The following is a 21,344-nucleotide window of genomic DNA, read 5'->3' on the forward strand; positions in this document are numbered from 1 at the left end:
CCAGGAGTTCAGTACCAGCCTGGGCGACATGGTGAAACCCTGTCTCTACACAAAATTCAAAAATTAGCCAGGTGTGATGGGTACATGGCTATAGTCCCAGCTACTTGAGAGGCTGAGGCAGAGGTTGCAGTGAACCAAGATCGCACCACAGCACTCCAGCCTGGGCAATAGAGTCTCAAAAATAAATACATAAATTAAATAAATAAATAAAAATTAAAAAATAAAATAAAAAGACAGCTAGGTCAGAACCTGCCTCTAATCCTGGCTCAGTCAGTTTTGGGCTTGTGACCTTTGGGAAGGTTGCTTCACTTCACTGAACATCGGTTTCCTTATCCTTAAAATCGGGATGCTAATACCCACATTTCAGAGTTTCTTGTGAGAATTCAGTGAGATAGTACATATAAAATGCCTGGCATATAGCAGTATTTCAGACAAAGGAAGAGTTAAAGATGATTCTCTGTCTTTGAAGTTCGGGGTGGTCCAGTGGGGAAGGAAAGGGAGAGGTCAGTTGTGGGGGAAGTTGGTGGCACTAGCATTAGCGCATCTGAATGGAAATGTAGATCGCTGGAAATATGGAGCTGGAGATGAGGGAAAGTTTGGAGTGACCATTGCTGAATTAGTCTGAAGGAAGGAGATGGAGAGGAGTTTTGGAGGGGAGAGGATACAGGAGAAGGCCAGACATCCAGGGTCTTGGCAAAGCCCTGGTCTATCTACTATGTGCCAGGCTCTGTGCTGGGCACCAGGGTGCCCATTTCACTGTGTGACACTGTCCCTGACCTAAGAAGATCACAGCCCAGGGAGAGTGACTGTAATTCAGGAAACAATAGATCTGTCTGATGTTCGATTATGGGGGAAACACAGGATGCTGAGGAGGAGGAAGGGTGGCTGGGAAGGCTTCCAGCAGGAAGTGAGGCTTGCCAGGTGTTTCAGCTGAGAGGTTCCAGGGGTGGGGTTCCAGGGGAGGGGCTCTGGGAGGAGGGACTCCAGGGGAAGAGGTTCCAGGGGGTCAGGAACTCCTTGGGGAAGGGTGGGGAGGGGATCCTAGAGGGAGGAACTCCAGGGGGAGGGGTCTGGGAGGAGGGGCTCCAGGGGGAGGGGTTCCAGGGGGGCGGGAACTCCTTGGGAAAGGTGGGGGAGGGGCTTCTAGGGGGAGGAGCTTCAGGGGGAGGGGTTCCAGGGGGAGAGGCTCCAGGGGGAGGGGGAGGGGGCGTCCTAGGGGCAGGGTTCCATGGGGAGGGACTCTGGGAGGAGGGGCTCCAGGGGGAGGGGTTCCAGGGGGGCGGGGCTCCAGAGGGAGGGCCTCCAGAGGGAGGGCCTCTACTTGGAGGGGTTACTGGGAGGAGCTCTGACCTGAGTGGCTTCGGCTGAATCAGAGCTAGAGAGAGCGTGGAGTTCTTGGGGCAGGTGGATCAGATTTCACATTGTTCACAACTTGAGGAGGGAGAACTTGAGAAAAGGTTCCGAAGGGGTGACAGGGTGGAAAGAGGCGACACACAGCAGTGCACTTTCCAGGATGAGGTGGGTAAGTGGCTTCAACACCGGGCATTGAGGAGGGGGATCACTTCAGTAGCAGTAATCGGGGTAGAGCTTGTAAGGATATCTGGGTTGAAAAGAGACAATTTAGAAATGGGGAGTCCATTCAAGGACTGTTCTCAGGGCTTGAGGATTGGCCTGTGTTCTTAGAGGAAATCTCAGCTTCTGTAGCCTGGAGTCCTGGAGCCAGAGCCTCATTTCTGTCAGAGAAAGCATCCCTCAAAGCACAGAGAGGAAAAATATCTCATACCTTTTACATGCAAGATGCCTTTTGTTGACAGGGAGGAGGGGGAAATTAAAAACGGAAATGAAACAAACAAATGAAAACATCCTGCATTTATCTGAGAATTCCAAGGCCTGATTTAACCATGCAGGTTTATAAAGAAGCATTCCTTTGCCACTTGCTGAGGGTCACTTGAGACACCTATTGAGGGTGCCTGGCCAAGGCCTGGATGCCTTCACCAGTTGAAGGACCTGAGTCACTGGGTGGGCCATGAAGGTTCATTCCTGGGATGTTAACCACTTTCTTCACTCTGCCTCTCCCCACACACTGCTGTTAGATGTCGTTCCTTCAGGAAGAGCTCACTGAGGACTGAGGACCTGCTGCACACATTCTACTGCGCCAGGAGTTATTCTCGTGGGCTCAGAGTCTAGATGGGGGAGAAGTTAATTGGTATAAAAAACATAAACGTGGCCAGGCACAGTGGCTCATGTGTAGAATCCTAGCACTTTGGGAGGCCGAGGCCAGTGGATCACTTGAGGTCAGGAGTTGGAGACCAGCCTGGCCAACATGATGAAACCCCGTCTCTACTAAAAATACAAAAAATTTGCCAGGCTTGGTGGTGGGCGCCTGTAAACTCAGCTACTTGGTAGGCTGAGGCAGGAGAATTGCTTGAACCTGGGAGGCGGAGGTTGCAGTGAGCTGAGACTGTGCCACCTCTCTCCAACTTGGGCAACAGACAGAGACTCCGTCTTAAAAAAATAAATAAAAATAAAAAACAATGAATACAAGATATTAAATAACGTAAAGTGCCACGAGGTAGTATACAATGAAGTGTCCTATAAACAGCAGACAAAAAGTGCTTTGAGTTTATTTAGGAGAATGCAGGTAGATTGGAGTGGTTAGGAAGGCTGCTTGAGGAAGGTGGGATCTGCAGTGGGGATGGATGAGAGAAGAGGGGGAGGAAGCAGGGGAGGTGGGCATGAGATTGGGGAGAGGGGTAATGTTGAGAAATCCACATGCAGAACGAGCAAGTCCATTCTTTACTATGTTTCAAAGCTAAAATAGTCTCCTGCTTTTATTATTTAATTTCAGAAGGATGTACAAGCTTTGCGTATGCTTAATGTCATGTCATCACATTGATGATATGTCTTATAATTGATAGGGTCAAGAATTCAGAAAATAAAGCAATTTACTTTTTATCATACCAATTTTTAAAAACTTTTTTTTAATTGACAGATAACATTGTAGCAATTCATTTAATCCTTTAACTCTTATCAAGTTCCTGCTGTGTGTATGGAAAGAGCACTGTGGGGGGAATTGGAGATAAAAATGTCCCTGCCCTCTAGGAATTTCAGTCCCTTGAGCAATGGTGCATTTAAGGAGGAATGAGTGGGATACAATGACTGGAAACCAGGGATTGTGGAGTGGAGGAGTGGGGTGTGATGGGGAAGAAAGATCAGGGTGGGGAGTAGTCCAGCAGTTATGGAGATGTAGATCGAGGCCACTTGAACAGGAAGCCATCCCAGAGTAAAGTAACTTGTCTCTGTTCCGTCCTGACCATTCAGGGACTGTGGGTAACATTTTTGGAAACATACAGGGAGTGGCCAGCCAGGCCACTCTTCCTGGGAAAGGCTGCCTGCGCTGGCTGCTGGAGAAGATGGGCAGGGCCAGCTGCATGATTTGCGGGCCCAGCACAAAATGAAAACGCGGGACTCCTTGTTCAAAAATTATTAAAAGTTTCAAGACAGCAACAGCAGAGCTTTAAACCAAGCGCAGGGCCCTTCTGAGTGTGCCCAGCTCGCATGCCCAAGAGGCCAATCCTGAAGGTGGGACAGCCTAGACCTTTCTGTGACTAAGTGTGTGGTGAGATGATGGGGCCCAATTGCCGTCTGTGACTAGGGACAGGGTTTCGTTATGCAAGCATTGAGTTCTGTCCTGTGAGCTGGGATGGGGAGATGGGGAAGAGATGGGAAGTGCACCACAGGAGGTGCTATGGCTGTGGGGATGCCCGCGGTGTACAGTGATGCTGCCGTTTACGAGCTGTATTCTGCTTGCAGTGGGAAGGCTGTATCTGAATGTTGGAATCAGTCAGACTGACGTCACATGTTTTATCAACTTTACTAACTTGGGCAAGTTACTGATATTCTCTGAGCCTTACTTTTCCTATATGTAAAAAGGGAGATCACATTACTGCTTTTGCAGGATGCTGACATCCTTACATAATAGATATAAAATTTTGAACCTAGCCTAGCTTTTAATAAATACTAGTATTATCTTTTCTAGAAATGTGTGCAATATTTATGTTTTAAAGTGTGGAGCATGGAATAGTTTGGGATACATTATTGTCAGCAACTTGCTTTTTCTATTTCAAGCTCAATGGGGATATAGCTAAAACCTACCACCCTGATTTCAAATAGCAGAGGCAGGGGGTTGCGGGGAGGTATGCCCCATTGTAGTATACACCCAAGGGGAACCCAGTTACACCTGCTGGACACACACACATACATACACACCACCCAGAGCTAAATCGAAACTGGGTTGGAATGTGACAGTGTGTTACAGGAAGAGCCCTAGTTTGGGCTTCGTCTCCCGGTTTTGAACCTCAGGGTCCTCATCAGTCAAAAATTCTGACCTCTCGGGGTTGTAAGATTAAATGAGATGCATGTGTGGATATTCAGTCTCTGGTCTATGGTGGATGTAAGCATCCTTTGAATGGGTCTGTGCTCGCAGGCCATAGTGTGGTTCATGGGAAAAAGAAGAAAAGACATTGCCTTCTGAACAGTAACATTTGCTAAATATTATGCTTGGGCAATTCCTTTATAAACAAAGAGCGGGCTGATCAGAAATTGGCACGGGGGCTGATTTCCAGTGATCTTACTGTTTCCTCTGCTCATATACTTTGGGGAGTTGCCTGGGTCTTCTTTCTACTTAGACTTGGAAGTCGGTACAAGCACGTGTCTTTGCTTTTTGGAGAAGAACACATATGCACATCATACATGCACATATACATCACCTACACCCCCACCACACATACATACACCACACACACCACACATACACACCACATATAGACCCCATCACACACTACACACGCCACACATATACACCACACGTACACACCCCCCACACACATATACATACACCACACATGCACATACACATCACCTACACCCTTACCACATATACATATACCACACACATACCACACACATACACCATACATACACACCACATGTACCCAAACCCCATCACACACACTACACACACCATACATACACCACACATACACCACACAGACATACATATACCACACATGCACATAAACCATCTATACACATCCACACATACCCATACCACATTACACACAAATCACACATACACACCACACACACCACACATACACAAACCCCATCTATACACACATCACAGATACCATGTGTATATACCACACATACATATCCCATACACATCACACACACACCACACGTGCACAAATCCCATCTATGCACGCATCATACATATACCATGTGTATACACCAGACATAGGCACACCACACATATATCACATACACACCCCACATGCACATACACACTCATCACACATGCACACACACCACCTAAACATACCCTGTCACACATACACACATCACACATACTGCACATACTACACATATGCCATACCACACATATACCACACACACAAACCCCATCTACACATGCAGCACACACACAGCATACACATACCACATAGACCACACATACACATATACACACCACACACACAACCTGCACACACCCCCTACATGTACATACCACACATACCACATTATATACACCACATGTACACCATAAACACCATGTGCACACAAACCCCAATACACATTCCACACATAAACACCACATATACACATACCACACACACACCCCACACATACCCATATCCCCATATCCCACCCCCACAAATGCCATACACATACCACATATATAGACCACAATACACATGTCACACACACCATACATACAACCTACACACACCACACATATGTACCACACATACTGCACAATGCATACACCACAGCACAGATACAAATAGACAGGTACCAAACATATATATATACACATACATACCACACACACACTACCTACACACACACCACACATATACTCTGCCTGTGCACACCATACACACCACACACATATCACACATACACACCATATCACACCACACATAAACATACGCACACACCACACATGTACATATACCACCTACACACACACCAAACACACCCCACTTACATACATGCTACACACATACTACACATACATACCACACACATCATATGTGTATACACACACCACACATACCACACCTGAACACACACAACACACACACCTCATCTACATACACACCACATACACTACACAAACATCACAAATATACATACCACATCACACCATATATACACACACCACAGACACAGCCCCACTATACACATGCCACATATGAACATATACCACCTACACACCATACATACATATATGCCACTCACACACATGCCACATACACACCCCATCTACATACACACCACGCACACTACACAAACATACCACAAATAACACAGACATACCATATCACACCACGCATACACACACCTCAGACACATGCCACATGCATGTAAACCCCATCTACACACACGCACTACACATGAACATATACCTCTTACACACCACACATACACGTATGCCACCCACACATATGCCACACACACCACACATACACTTACCCTATCTACACACATACCATGTGCCCACACACACCCTACACACATCAGACATACGTACCATATCACACCACACATGCATGTATACTGCCTATACACATGTCACATACACATACCCCACCACACACGCGACACACATACTACACATACACACCACACATACACACACCATACCACATATACACATACTGCACACACATACACATTAAACACACCACACATACACATACACAAACATACACACCACACACACCACTTACATGCATCACATCACATACACACCACACATACCACACACCACATGTCACATATACATACCACACCTCACATACACATACACACACCTCACATACACATATACACACCATACGTGCATGTACACCAACTACATGCACATACCACATATATACATACCCTACCTACACACATCACACATACCACACATATACACACCACACATACACATTCCCCACCGCCACACTCACCACACACTCACCACACACACCGCACACATACCACACATATACGTACCACACCACATACGCATATACTACATGTGCACATACACCAAGCACACATACCACACATATACTACCTACACATACATAAACATACACCATACCACATATACATATAAATACATACCACACACACGTAAACACACACACATACCACTCCCACCTCTTCACCCAGAGGGTCAAAGACATGCATTCATGTCTTCTGTCTTCTCCTCCCTCTCTCATCCCTTTTAGTGAGCATCTCCTGTACTTACCTGTGCAGTGCACAAGGACTCAGGGTCCCTCCTGGACCCCACTTAATCCACATCCCTCCTAATGCTTTGTCCTGAAAACTCCCATTCCTAGTCCTCTTTCACGGCTCCCATTCCTAGTCCTCTGCCATCTGGTCTGCCTCTAATAAATTTCTGAAGCGTGGCCCAGGCTGTGAGTACCCTGTTCTTATCCACCCAGGGCCCTAGGCTGCTGTCAATTCAGCTGAACCCAGGAATGCAGAATAAGTCTAGAAGCACATCATTCAGAGAGCTGTTTGCAGGGTGACTGGGAAAGGGGGAAATGAGAAAGGTTGGCAGGGGTCTCAGCATGAGAGCACGTGGGACTGATCTGGAGCCTGGTGTTTGGGAATGAAACAAATGCATCCAAGGCATTTTAGAAAAAGGTGGCGAGAATCATTCACAGGATGGGGCATTAGGGATTGAAGACACAGGACAAAAGGGACTCTGAGCTTGGGAGACAATAGCTCTGTGAGGGCAGGAGCTGTGTCTGATGAGTTACCTGCATGTGCCTAGCCCCGAGAGCAGTGCCGGGCATAGAGTAGGTGCTAAAAATCAACGATGGTTGGATGAATGAATGAGCTTCTTTAGGGAGCTCATGGGATAGGATTCAATTCAAACAGCATCATTTAACACCTCATGTACTGTCTGACACAGATCCTAGTGACAGGGGTAGAAGAAACTCCTAGACAATACACAGTTTGACCGGCTCATTTACAGACAAGGCCCAAAGTACTCATGTTCTCTTGCCTGAGGTGCTTGCAATCTCCTATGGCATCAATAGCCCTTGGTTGGACTTCTGTTCTTGATCTTTGGTAGCATCTCTGAGTATTCCCAGCCCTCATTCCACTCTACGATGTCCCCTCTAAACCATGTTTATGAGCAGAGGGTTTAGGGTGGACTAGAACCCCCGCTAGGATGCAGTTCTGCAGACATTCCTCAGACTCAAACCTTTGTACTTCCCTTATCATAACCATGTCCACACTTTATTATATTTATTTGTCTCCCTTCCCAACCAGACTGAACTCATGCTTATTATACATTTTCACAGCTGAGAGCACGGTACTTAGGGACTCGACAAAGTTTTGTTTGAACGAATGAATAAAGTGGTGAAATTGTACACACAAAATTGAGGAGGAGAAAAGGAGTCACCCTGAATCTATATTTTCAATGACATTTGCCTTTCAGGGGTTGGCTCAGCTCCCATCCTACCCCCTAGTTACCCCCTAGTCACTGCCCCGTCCCAATCTGCCCTCCCAGAGGAGATGGACTGTGCCTGTGGGTCCTGAGGCAGGAGCAGGGGCCTTTCTGTAGAAAGGCAGGAAGGTCACCTTGTACTGCAGAAGGCACAGCCCCGGGGGCCAGGTGGGGCCATGTGCACAGGCCCTGCTGGGTTTCTAGGGCGGAGTTGGCCTGACAGAACCTTGAGGTCTTTCCCTCAAGAGTGACAGAATGCTTTTTGTGCTGGGACCCTCGGAGAGAGGATCAGGAATAGCAGCCAGTGGGGTCTTCTCCCAGTCCTGGGCTGTGGAACGGTGCTGAGGCCTCAGTGATGGGTTGCTCTGGTGGGAGAGCTGGGAGTGGAGCACAGAGGAAAGCTGGAGGCTCCTTTCCCTGCGCCTTTCAGTAACAGCAGCCCCGTCTATGTGAGCCAGAGGAGGGGCTTGGCTTCTGGAAGCAGAGGGGGCGAGGCCTTGGGTTCTCCTGTGTAGGGTGATTTCCCTTTGGCCAGGAGCCCCAGACTTCCGGTGCTAATGGGTAGCAGAGACATGGGCGCTAAAATTCCTTCTCTTTCACTTCATAGCTGTTGCCCAGAGAGCTCTCCATGCTCCCCAGGTTCATCGTCAGCCCAGGTCCTTGCTCTGTATGTCCAGCCTCTCATCCTCTTACTCACGTGCCCGCACCCCTCCATGGCACCGCCAGCATCCACCTCTTCCTCTCTATTCTTGGCAGTTCAGGGTCTCATTCTCTTCTACCCAGATGCACAGACTTGCCTCCTAACTCTTCCCTTCTTCCACTTCTCCCTCCTGTCTTCCTACCCCATACAGTGCCACCAGAAATGTCTCTTCTAATTTCAGACCTCACAAACGCTCTCCTCTACCATAAGCCAAGGAACTAATCAGCCGCAAGCCACACACTCTCCAATGGCTTCTTCCTTCTTCCCCTGGCACTCAACGCCCTCCTTTTTCTGGCTGTCGTTTTGGTTCCCACTGCACCTCTTTGAGCCCTGAGAGGTACAGTGGGAACCACCTTGGTAGGGCTTCTCATTCATTTGGGCTGTCGTTGGTGCCAGGCATGCCACTTGTTAAGAATGCTTTCCTGGACACCCCCCGAGCCCCTGGCACATGCTGACGCCTTCCCTTTTTCTGAGGCCCAGCTTTGATGATAGTTCCTCTGGTGAATGTTCCAGATCCTCCCAGCCAGAAGTCACTCTTCCCCACCGACAGTCCCAGGGCCTAGAGCCGCACCTCCTTGCCTCCCTTACATCCTAGGATCTGATGTCAGGCTCATATAAGACACCCAGAACGTTGCTTTATACATGGCATTTACTCAGTGGGTGGGTGGATGAATGAATGAATGAATGAATGAATGTTTGACCATGACCTTGGAGAACTATCATCTGCTTGTTTAGTGCCCTAATGAGTCAAAGAAACCTTTATTCTCTTTATGATTTCTCAAAATGAGAAAACCAGTTGGAAAATCCTCAACTCCCACCCTCACCCCCAAGTTTGAGAAATGTCACTTTGAGGGATTTTCAGTTTCACTTTTCCGGAAAGACGTTCCTTTCTCTCCTTCCTCTTCTCGGGTCTCAGTGACGCCTCCCTGTGTCTCCCACCCCTAGGCCTGCACAGAGGGGACTCAGAGGCTGAGAGAATTTACTTTTGCTTTCTTTGCCTTTCCCAGAGCCTAGGGGGAAACTGTAATTTAGGCGACTGCTAAGAAAAGCTCCCCCAATCCTGGAAACAGCGTGTGCTTATTTTTGAAAGTGCTCCTTGTTTCTCCCCCAGCCTTGCCTGAGGCTCACAGTACAAGTCAGTCAGATTGTTCAGGGCAACACTGGCGTCTGGAGACCTGGTTTGAGTTCCTAGGTTCACACCTAGCGTCCTTCTGAGCCTCAAGTTTCTTCGTCTGTAAAAAGGGAAGATGAAAGTTTGAGATAAACCTCGAACATGGTAGGTGCTCAATAAATATATCTTTATTATGGTTGGAATCACTGGATTTAGAGGGCAGCACTCTCAGTGGGTCAGACAGTACAAGTGAGGAGCCAGTATGATACGTGGAATCATATGAAATCGGTGTTTTTATGGCTACAAATAATTGGATATTATCAGTCACATAGGAATCAATCCAGTAATCCAGGAATTGGCAGTCTTTCTGTAAGGGGCCAGATAGTAAGTGTTTTTGGCTTTGTGGGCCATACGGTCTCTGTTGCATGGTAGTAGCTGTAGACAATACTTAAATGAATGCGCATGACTATTCCAATAAAACTATGTTTACAAAAACAGTCTGTGGGCTGAACGTGGCCCCTGGAATATCTGCCAAGCCCTATAGTAATATGTAAAACTGATGAAATTACAGAAAGAAAACTCTCTATAATCCTGTCAACATTCAGGTATCTTCACAAGTAGAACAGCAGCTTATCTGTATAGCTATTAATAGTCTTTACTTTTACTAGGCTGTATTCCAAATGCTTTACAAATATTAACTAATTTAATCCTCATGACAACCCTATGAATTATGTACTATTGTATTTCCCCTGTTTTATGGCTGAAGAAACTGAGGCTCAGAGAGGCCAAGTAACTTGTTTGAAGTCACCTGGTTAGAGTTGATGGCAATTGAACAGAATTCAACCGAATGTGTAGGGTAGAGTTGGGCGATGGTAATTCAGCAGCTTCAGGGAGGAAGTGGGTGGATTAGAGCTAAGAGGAACCTCCAGGCCTGCTTGCTGTCCACCAGCTTGAGGAGATGGTCTGCAGAGGCTTGGGGTGGAAGCAGGTGTGGTGTAGGTGGGCAGTGGGGAGATGGGTGGGCAGAGGGTCTGATAGTGTCATTTGGGACATGGGATGGAAAAGCATAGATTCTTCCTTTGGGAGCCAGGCCCCACGCTGGGCTTGGGGCCCTTTCCTGGGTGACTCCCAGCAGCACATGGCACGTGGAGGGTCAGCGTATAGGGAGCAATGTCTGCCTGTGGAGCAGGAAATTGTTTACATTCCTTATGTTCCATGCAGCAGCTCTGGGAAGCTCTGGGCCCCATTCCCAGCCCCAGCCGCAGCCCCAGCCCCAGGGGACCTGGTGGGGAGAGAAGGGCAAAGGAGCAGGCTCCCCAGCACGCTTGCAGCTCTGCCATCAAACCAGGATACTCGCATACCCTTTCCATTTGCTTTGCCTGTTGATTTAGCCAGCAAAGGATGAAGCTCCTGATCAGGACTCGGCTCACACATGCCATGCTCTTCCTTCTGTGCCTCTGCTTATGCCGTTTTCCTTGCCTGGAGTGCCTTTTCCCTCCTCTTGCACCCGTCCTTGATTCTCTCCTCTCTTTCAAGGCTGGCTCAAAGTCCCCTCCTCCTGGAAGCCTGCCCTGACTTCCCCTTTACCCCCTAACCCCCAGGCTGGACCAGGTCCCCCTTCTCAGGGCTGCCCAAACACTTCACTCTCTCTTTGTTGTCACTGTCTGGACTCCCCTTGCTCCCCCACTAGAAGGAGACCTTTAGGAAAGGAATCACATCTTGTTTACTCCTGGGTCCTCACCACAGGTCAATGGTCAACACATGGCTAGAAGCTGGTGAAAAGCACATTCGTTTGAATGAGACACTACTGTCCTCAAACCCAGCCCTTTCACTTCTAAAACTTGGTCTTTGGGCAACTTGCCTGACCTTTGAGACTCTTAATGTCATCATCAGTAAGAAGGGATCGTGATATCATTGTAGGGTTGGAAGAATAAATGAGATAATGCAGAAAATTATCAGTATAGTACCTGGTTCCCAGTAGGTACCTTGGAAGTGGTCAGGGAGAGATAGTCAATACCATGTCCTTGTCTTGTTACCCCTGTGTCTGAAGGTAGGAAAAGAGGCAGTTTGATAGGAGGCAATTTGAATGTCCCAAAGCAATAGCATTGTCCTCAAGAGCTAGAGGAGGGGTTCATGAGTCAGCTTTGGTTCTGTGACAAGACCACTAGGCTTAGAGTGAGAATAGTTACTTGTGAGTCCTAGCTCTGTCTCTTCACAGCTGGGTGTCATAGACCAAGCCATGTAACAGCTCCTGAAGCCTCAATATTTTTATCTGTAATAGGGGATAATAACCACCTCACAAGGTCATTGTGAAGCTGAAATGAGATTGCCCAGCTGTGAAAACACCTGGCCCAGCTCACAGGAAATGCAGAATCACGAATTATTGAATATCAATCTGTATAACATTTGAGAAAACTCTGAGCAGATCTCAGCTTAGGATACTTTCTGGACATGTGCCTTATGGCTTAGTGGCTTACTGCTTTAGAGTCAGACAGTCCTGGTTTTGAATCCTAGCTATGTCCCTAACTAGCTGTGTGACCTTAGGCAAGCTACTTAACCACTCTGAACCACAGTTTTTGTGGCTTTTGTTTTCGTTTTTGCATTTTTGGGTTTTTTCTCCATAAGTTCTTTAAAATGAAGCCAACTATCTCAGAGAGTTGTTGGAATAAAATGTCGACACAGTCAGTTTCTGGCACATAGGAAAGTCTCAAGTGTTAGTATTATTCTGCTTCTATTAAGACTGAGGGATAAACACTGATGATATGGGACTTTTGAAGTCCTGAAATGTAAAAGCTGGTGTGTTGCAGTGGCTAGGGTTAGGGTTTGAGGGTAAGGGCTAGGATTGCATCTTTACCAACCAAATGGAAGGAATGAGCTCAAGTGGTAGGAAGTCCTTCCTGGCTCAGAGAGCAATGTGGGGGAAGTGCTCAGTACAGGCAGAGGAGAGCTCCTTGGGAAGCCTTCGGGAATAGGATTGTGCAGGCAGTGTGAAAGGTCAGAGCTGGTAAAGTCCTTGGAGGTCTTCAGTCAAACCCTGCCTTTGCACAGAAAGGAAACTGAGGCCCAGAGAGACTAACACCATGGCCTGCTGAACCCCTGCTGGTGAGTGACAGAAATGGGACAGGCAATGTGCATTTGCTACAACTAGAGGGACTGTGACGGTGATGGGTGCAGTCAGGTTGGAGCCACGGGAGGCGTTGCCTAACTGGCTGTGACCTATGGTTTGGTGTCTTAGGCCAGCTGGTCTGTGCTTGGGGACTAAGAGTCCTGAGGAGAACTTGTCCCCACAGGAAGAGGGGAGGGAGCAAGGAGACAGGATGTGGAGGGCAGGGAGCTGTTGGCACTGGGGAAGTTTTCATGGAGAGAAAAGTGGGTGGAGGTGGGGGCAGCTGAAATCTCTTTGGCCTGAGTTCAAGTCCAGTGGGTTTCCTTCTGTCTTTGCATCCCCTTTTCTCCAAATTGCTTCTCAGTTCTCCTTCAAGGTGGAAACTTCGTTGTTCCTTTTCTAAAGAGATTTTGCAGAAATGAATTCCTGTGGCCACTTCACTTTCTCCTCTCCCTGTCCAGGGCCAGTGATGAAGATTTGCTTATCTTTCTACCTAGAGACAGCTCAGAGCCCAGGGAAAAGCCCAGCTCCTCTGGCCTAGAGGAAGGTAGAGCCGGGTGACTTCATAAATCTGGCCAGGCAAATTCCCAGAATGCCAGGCCTTGGTCACCCCATCGTTGCCTGGAGAAGCGCTGAGGGTTGCAGGCTGTGGGCAGGGCGAGTCTCACATTGCTGGTGATGATGGGAATGGAGGCCCGCTGCAGGGTAGCGCCTCCTCTGCTGTCGCCCAGTGTGCTCCAGGCATTTCACTTCTCTTGCTTTCTGTACACCTCACTGAAACCCAGTGAGGAAGACCCTGTGATCAGGGTGTCACAGATGAGGAAACTGGGGCTTCGAGAGGTGAAGAGTACTCACCAGCACCAGCTGAGAAAACAAAGGTGGGGAAATCCTGGTCTCCTGACTTCAAAGTCTCTGCTCCCCACCCCGCCCTGCCATAGGAAGCTGGAGTGAAAGAGGTGTCAGAGCAGGAGCAGGTCAGGAATTAGGGTTCAGATGATGGAAGCAGCTCCTACTGATGAGGAGGCGGCGGCGGCCTTTGGAGCTTCTGTAAACCTCTCCTGCTCTCTAGAGGGATTTCTAAACTAAGCTGTAGAGACTGATCTGCTCTAGCGGAGGGAGGCTGTGGCTATGGGGGAGCTGAAGGCAAGGTAAGAAAAAAGCCCATTGACGGGGAAGACAAGGTCTGCTGGGGCAGTAACTGGACCACAGCCTGGCTGCTGGAGTCCTGGGTTTTAATCCCAGCTCTGTTCCTAGGCCTGTGACCTCAGATAAGACAGTTCCTCTTTGGGCCTCGGTTTTTGGATCTCTACCATGAAGTGACATGATTTCTGAGGCCTCTTTCGGCAGAGAGCCTGTGATTTTAGTCTTGGATGTTCAGATGGGGCCTTAAGAAAGGGAGGCAAGAGGGCCGGGCGCAGTGGCTCACACCTGTAATCCCAGCACTTTGGGAGGCTAAGACGGGCAGATTACGAGGTCAGGAGATCGAGACCATCCTGGTTAACACGGTGAAACCTCATCTCTACTAAAAATACAAAAAATTAGCCACGCGTGGTGGCAGGTGCCTGTAGTCCCAGCTACTCGGGAGGCTGAGGCAGGAGGATGGTATGAACCCGGGAGGCGGAGCTTGCAGTGAGCCAAGATTGCGCCACTGTACTCCAGACTGGGCGACAGAGCGAGACTCCACCTCAAAACAAAGCAAAACAAAACAAAACAAAAAACAACAACAACAAAAAAAAGGGAGGCAAGGAAAGACCTAGGGTTTGGTTGGGAGGGCATTGTCCTCAGGAACATAAACATACTTGGGAGCTGTCACACAACACAGCCCCTCAGAAAGACACATATGCAGCAGCCCCCTGAGTGCACGAAGTCCTTCTCTCGGGGGATGGTCCTTCCTGTTCGCAGGGTCTGTATCTACTTCTCCTCTCCTGAGGTCAGGGGAGATGCTCTAATATTTAACAACAGGTATGGCACAGGCTTTGGCCAGTCAGAGCAATCATGGCTGTGAACAGCTGATGTAAGACTGTGCCAAGGTGTACCAGCTATATGCCACCCCTGCCCCCATGCCTGATTCCTCTGGTAGAGCCAAGAAAGGTAAGAGGGAGACTAGGGAACAAGAAGCTGAGGAAGTAAAGGCAGGAAGAGGGGTCACACGTTCTCCTTGTCCCTCCCTAGAACGCCGTGGTACTGTCAGCTCAGCCTCCCCACTGCCTCTGGGAGCTCCCTTCTCATGCCTTGTGCCCTGAACAAAGCAGTCTTGCTTGCCAGCTGCAGCTGTGTTTTGGAGGCTGATGGAATCAAGGGGATCTGGTCTGCATTCCATGTGATTATCCCACACTTGACAACGGGCAGGGCACCCCCAGGGATTCCACCCCTACCTGCTGGCTGAGTTGGTGCTTTACTAACTCTAATGGTCAGAGACCAGGGCTTTGTCTTACCCACTCTTTGCCATTGGCTATCAAGTCCCAGGGGAACCCCAAAGTCCCCCTTCCTCTCAGTTTTACTCTAATGCTACTCTACTCCAGGTCTTTGCTACCATGTCCCTGGATTGCTGTGCTGGCCTGCTGGCTGCTTCTCCTCCCTCAGCCTCTAGGATGGTTCTCTTTTTCCTTACAAAGGTTCTTGAGTGCTTATCAATTGCTAGTAGCTGAGATTTCCATCAATATTTTTTGACTGATTAATAAGGACCCCTCTTTCCTCCTATTCCATGAGAACAGGTCATTTCCCAATTGGTCAAGAAATATTTATTGACTCCCCACGAAGCACAAGGCTTTGATTGGCTACAGAAATGGGGATGGCTGTCAAAGAAGCAGGAGACACAGCCCCTGCCCTCTAGGAGCCCTCACTATATTTATGAGAACCAGTAGCAAAAAAATAACCAATAATACCAGGGCAATCTTCCATAATGTATTATTTGAGGCTTTTCTGGGCCTATTAAAAAGTCTGTCACAAACTTTATAAAGAAAGATAAAATAGAGCTGGTAAAAAAAATTCTAGAATGACAGTTAAAATAGAGCATGATGTGTGAGAGGCCAGATGAGATTATACTAAATTATTAGCTAGGACTTAGGAAATAAAGCAGTGTTCTCCAGAAGTTACCCCTAGCTCCCTAGGAACAAATTATGCCACATTTTTCTTGTTCTCTCTTTTGATAAGATTCTAGAGCTTGGTTCAAAGGAGTATCATAGATTTAGCATATCTTGAGTTCTACAGGGCTTTAGGAGAAATCTCTCATGTTGACTTTATAGAAAAGAGGGTTAGATGAGCGCATAGTTACATAGATTTAGAGCTGGTTGAAGGACTGTTCCCTGAGCGTATTAATGAAAGTTCCCTGGCATTCCCAGATCAGCTTGTTGTGTCATTAGGGTCTGTGTCCTTGATGTGGTCAACATTTTTAGCACTGATGTGCGTGATGACTACAGAGGCATTCTAATCTGTTAATAATCTGAGTCCAGGAGAAATAGCTAAGAATCAAAATTCTAAAGTATCTTGACTGCAAACCAATGATATTCAACAGGGATAAAAACAGAATTCCATATTTATGTCCAAAAAAATTAAGATCTGCAAGTATGGGATGGGGAGAATCTGGCTGGGTAGCAGTTTGGTGCATAAGCTGTGGCCTCTCTACTGAACCTCCCTAGGTTGTCAGGAACCAGTGGTTGAGGATGGTTCTGCCTCTCAGGAGGCCTGTGTCCTGGTTGTTGGACTGAATTGATCTAGAGGCCATGTGGCATCAATGACAGGGGTAGTGTTCTTTCTCAGGCTGGTCATCATTGACCTAGGCTTTCCTAGGGGTGAGCCAAAGACTTAACCCTTTCTGTTCCAATGACTACTCAGCTGTTAAGTGGCCATCAGCTCTGGTCTCTGGACAGAACAGTGTCCTCTCTTCTTGGTTGGTATGAAAAGAAAATCTGAGCAGATTTCTTCCGAAAATCTGAGCAGATGTCAAATACCATTCCAATGATCAGTCCTATTTCTGTACCCAGGCTTCACTCTGACTCCCCTGGGTAACTCTCTGAGGACAACTGGCCACCTCCTTCTAGAAGGATCAGTGAACCACTGCCTGTTGCTATTTCACATTCATCCAAACATGCCTGGGTACAGAAGACTGAGCAGAAAACTCTACAAGCCTCTGTAGCCTTCCGTCCTCTCCTCCTCTGGAGACCCAGGCTCTAGAAGCTATGCCACATCATTAGCTCACTGTTCCCTCTGCCAGCCTTCTTCAACCCTTTCCTCCGCATTGGACCATGCCTTTAAATCAGTTATCCTCAGACCTGGAAATGAATCAAGTGAGTAAATGAGCCTTGCTGGAAGCTGATCTTAAGACAGGGAGTAGGATCCCATCTGCACATTCATGGAAAGTCAGCTGTAGCCACATGGAAGTCACATCCAGTGACCCCAGCCTTTGTCCTTCTCTGAGGGCAAGGAAGGGGAATGTGAAAGTATCTTAGCAGGTAACACTCAGAGGGCATGGTGGGGAGGATACGTAAATACCTCCAGGTGGAAAGAGCCGGTGGGAACAGAGGGATGCTGTGGGAGGAAGGGCCGGGGGGCTTTGCTATTGGGTTGAGGGCTCCTGGTAGCCTGTGGGACAGAGGTTATGAAGGCAGAGTGACCTCTGCTCAGCCTATCTGACTGATGCCTGACTACCCTGTGTTATCTCCTCCTGTCCAGATAACAATGAGGACCTAGGGCATCTGCCTGCTGACACCCCCTGGCCTGCAGTGACCATGGCCCCCCGCAAGAGGAGCCGCCATGGCCTGGGCTTCCTGTGCTGCTTCGGGGGCAGTGACATCCCCGAAATCAACCTCCGGGACAACCACCCTCTGCAGTTCATGGAGTTCTCCAGCCCCATCCCAAACGCAGAGGAGCTCAACATCCGCTTTGCAGAGCTGGTGGTCAGTGAGAGGGTGGGGAGGGACAGTGACAATGGAGAGGAAGGTGGATGGACAAGCAGAACTGGACAGAGGGCAGGACACCTGTCCTGGGGTCTCCATCTCTCAAAACTCCTCTTGGGAGGAGGTAGGCCCCCAGGACACTTCAGCTATGTTGGGGAACCAGAATCTCTTGTGGGATGGACAGCAATAAAGGGTGTCCCCAGAAGAATGGTCCTACCTCCTCTCTGCATTGGATTGTAGACCACAGGGTGCAGTAGTTAGGTTATCATAGGAAGGGGCAGCTCTGGGCTTTGCAAACTAAGATGGTGAGACATCTCAAAGAACATCAGAACATTTGACGCCTTTCTCTCTTCTGCTCCTTGGAGTTTCCCTGGGATCTTTTAATGTCCGAGACACAAAGAAGAGACATAGTGGGATTCTGTGGGCAGACACTGGGCACCTCGGAACAGGGGATGATTGGCTAGGAACATGGAGGTGGAAATGTCTGTCATGCGTGGGGTCCCAGTTCAGGCCTGGGATGATTATATGCTGTACCTAACAAGGGGCAGGTGGAAGCTCTGCCATTCACACCAGGACCAGCCTGTGCTGACTATGCAGTGCCTGCCCAGGCCAGCCTTCAGACTGCCCTTGTGAGAAGCCCCTGTGTGTGCAGCTTTATACCATGGCCACAAATAGACTAGGAAAGAAGTATGATTTCTTCTCTCTTTGGAGGTCTGGTGGTGAGACAAAGTCTGCACACCACGGGAGGTCCCAGGCCTGGTAAACAGCCATAAGTACAAGTTCATCTACCGTTAGCTCTTGGTCACTCATTCTGTGGTGGGCCATTAGTAAGCCAGTAAAGAAATAATGCCATGTGGTTGGAATGTAGTTTTATACTTGTATTTGCTAATAAATATACCTGGTTAAACCAATCCAGCTCTTTCAATGACAGGGTCCCTGTAAGATGAAATTATGCAGGTTATATGAAAAAGTTGTCCAGCTTCCTTGTCACATCAGGTTTAGGAAAACTCACTGTTTCTTGATTTTTGGCTTTCCTCTGGATGGGGCAAGTGGTGGCAGACAAAGTGTTTGCTAGTGTAGAATACTATCTGGAGCCTGATCCGTGTTAGTCAGGGATGTTTTCTTGAGTAGAGTGAGTTTTGAAAGAAGGACGTGATGGGCAGTGTTCCTTTCTTTGGCTCTTTTATTCAACAGATACTTACTGGGCATCTTCAGGACAGGGACCCTTGCATGGCACTTTAGCAAAATCAAGGGTGAGTCAGACAAGTCTTGCCTGCAGGAAGAATAGCATCAGGTATCTCTCAAACAAGTGAACAATATTTCTTGGAGAGACTGCTGGGTGCTGGGCTGTGGGGGGGGTCCTAGGGATGTAGTGATGAGCCACCAGAGACCTCCCCTGCCTCCAAGAATGTGAAAGCCTAGTAGGGAAGACTGATCTTGAGGAGCAGAGACAAGTGTGATGAGTGCTAGGACAGGGAGCATTTGGGGGGGGGCGGTGCATGGGAGTGCCTAGCAGAAAGCTGTATTCTAGACTGGGAGAAGTCACAGTGATCCCTGTGAGCAGTGACATTTTCACCGAGATGATAAGTGAATGAGGTTCAGGACAATGCCTGCAGAAGAAACGGTATATGTGAGTGTCAAGTCAGAAGCTGGGTCCTTTTGGGGTACACAATGAAGACCAGAAGAACTAAAGTTTTTGGATTAAACCCTAAGGGCAGTGGAAAGCCATGGAAGATTTTAAGCAGGGATTTGACGTGATCTGATCGCTTTTCTAAAAGACCATGCAAGGTGCTCTGCTAAAGAAGGTTCTGGGTTGACCATTTGGAGGCTTTTGCCTCCTAATCCTACAGGTTAGAGAGAAACGTGCCTTAGACTAAAGTATTAGCAGTGAGGATGGAGAGAAGTGGACAGATTCAAGAGCTATTTAGGAGGAAAGATAATAGGACTTGGTAGGATCAAAGAGTGAGTAGGAATCAAAGAACACCCCGGTTTCTGACATGAAGTGTTGGATGGATGTTGGGATCCTGGACAGGATAGGATATACTGGAGGAGATTCAAGTTTAGGGGGCTGGGATGATTCAATTCACACATTCTTTCTGTACCTCAGTTTCCTTTATCTGTAAAATGAGTTGTTACAAGTTATAAATAAATGAATAAACATTACACACTTAGAACAGTGCCTGGGACATAGTAACTCTACGTAAGTACATCAGAGTGGAGACGTACTGGAGACAACTGGGCCCCAGGGTTTGGAGTTCAGGAAACTGTTGGACTAGGGGTACGAGTTTGAGAGAGTCTGAGATAATAGCTGAGTCCTGGGGAACAGGTGAGGGAGGACGGTGCCCTGAAGGACTTCATTTAAAGGTAGGATAGAAGAGGGGAAGTCATCGAGGAAGCGCATGCAGAACATAGGGTGAAACAGGAGAGACTGCTCAGGAGGGTAGTTGCTAAAGAAACCAGGGAAGTGAGGTTTAATAAGGAGCGAGCAGTCAGCAGTCGTATGCTGCCTGGGCTGAGCAAAACTACCATTGATTTAGAGATAGAGAGCACTGGCTGGAAAAGACAAGTACATCAATAACCTGAATACAAGCTCATGTGGAACTGCTCTGTAGTTCAGGAAGGGAGAGATTCTTCTTACCTGGGAAGGTCTACTGAAGGCTTGCGGGAGGAGGCTGACACTGTGCCCTAGGAATTAGACCATGTCCTTAGTGTGAGTGGGTATGGAGGCCTGTCCAGGCAGGACTCACTGTGTAAGCAAAGGCACAGAGGTTGAAGAGGTGCAGAGTTTGTGTTGGGAAATGTAAGGTGCATATAACTCTCCTTTTTCTTTTATTTCTGATTTTGATCGTGGAAAAGAAACCTCAAACAGCGTTCTGGGAATTTTGACAAAGAACTTCCTGGGATCCCTTGAGAGCAGTTCTAGGGAAGAACTTTTGTATGGGATTAAATCTGCAGGAGTCGGCCGGGCGCGGTGGCTCAAGCCTGTAATCCCAGCACTTTGGGAGGCCGAG

The 21,344-nt window shown here is 48.0% G+C and overlaps 1 protein-coding gene across 5 annotated transcripts in view; it reads left to right on the plus strand.

The window, feature by feature from the left end:
* DAAM2 (dishevelled associated activator of morphogenesis 2) overlaps positions 1-21,344 on the plus strand; it is a 115,828-nt gene that overhangs the window by 49,157 nt on the left and 45,327 nt on the right. For 3 of the 5 annotated variants that reach the window (XM_033217057.1, XM_033217058.1, XM_033217056.1), the window contains exon 2: positions 18,110-18,333. In XM_033217057.1, coding sequence (XP_033072948.1) covers positions 18,166-18,333 — 168 coding nt within the window. In that variant the 5' untranslated portion in view covers positions 18,110-18,165. Of the gene's footprint in view, positions 1-10,332; positions 10,498-17,421; positions 17,725-18,109; positions 18,334-21,344 lie in introns of all 5 variants that reach the window. The other 2 variants (XM_033217055.1, XM_033217054.1) reach the window with 2 other exon arrangements.

Source organism: Trachypithecus francoisi, unplaced genomic scaffold (assembly GCF_009764315.1).
Source record: "Trachypithecus francoisi isolate TF-2019V2 unplaced genomic scaffold, Tfra_2.0 Lachesis_group10, whole genome shotgun sequence".
Classification (NCBI taxonomy): domain Eukaryota; kingdom Metazoa; phylum Chordata; class Mammalia; order Primates; family Cercopithecidae; genus Trachypithecus; species Trachypithecus francoisi.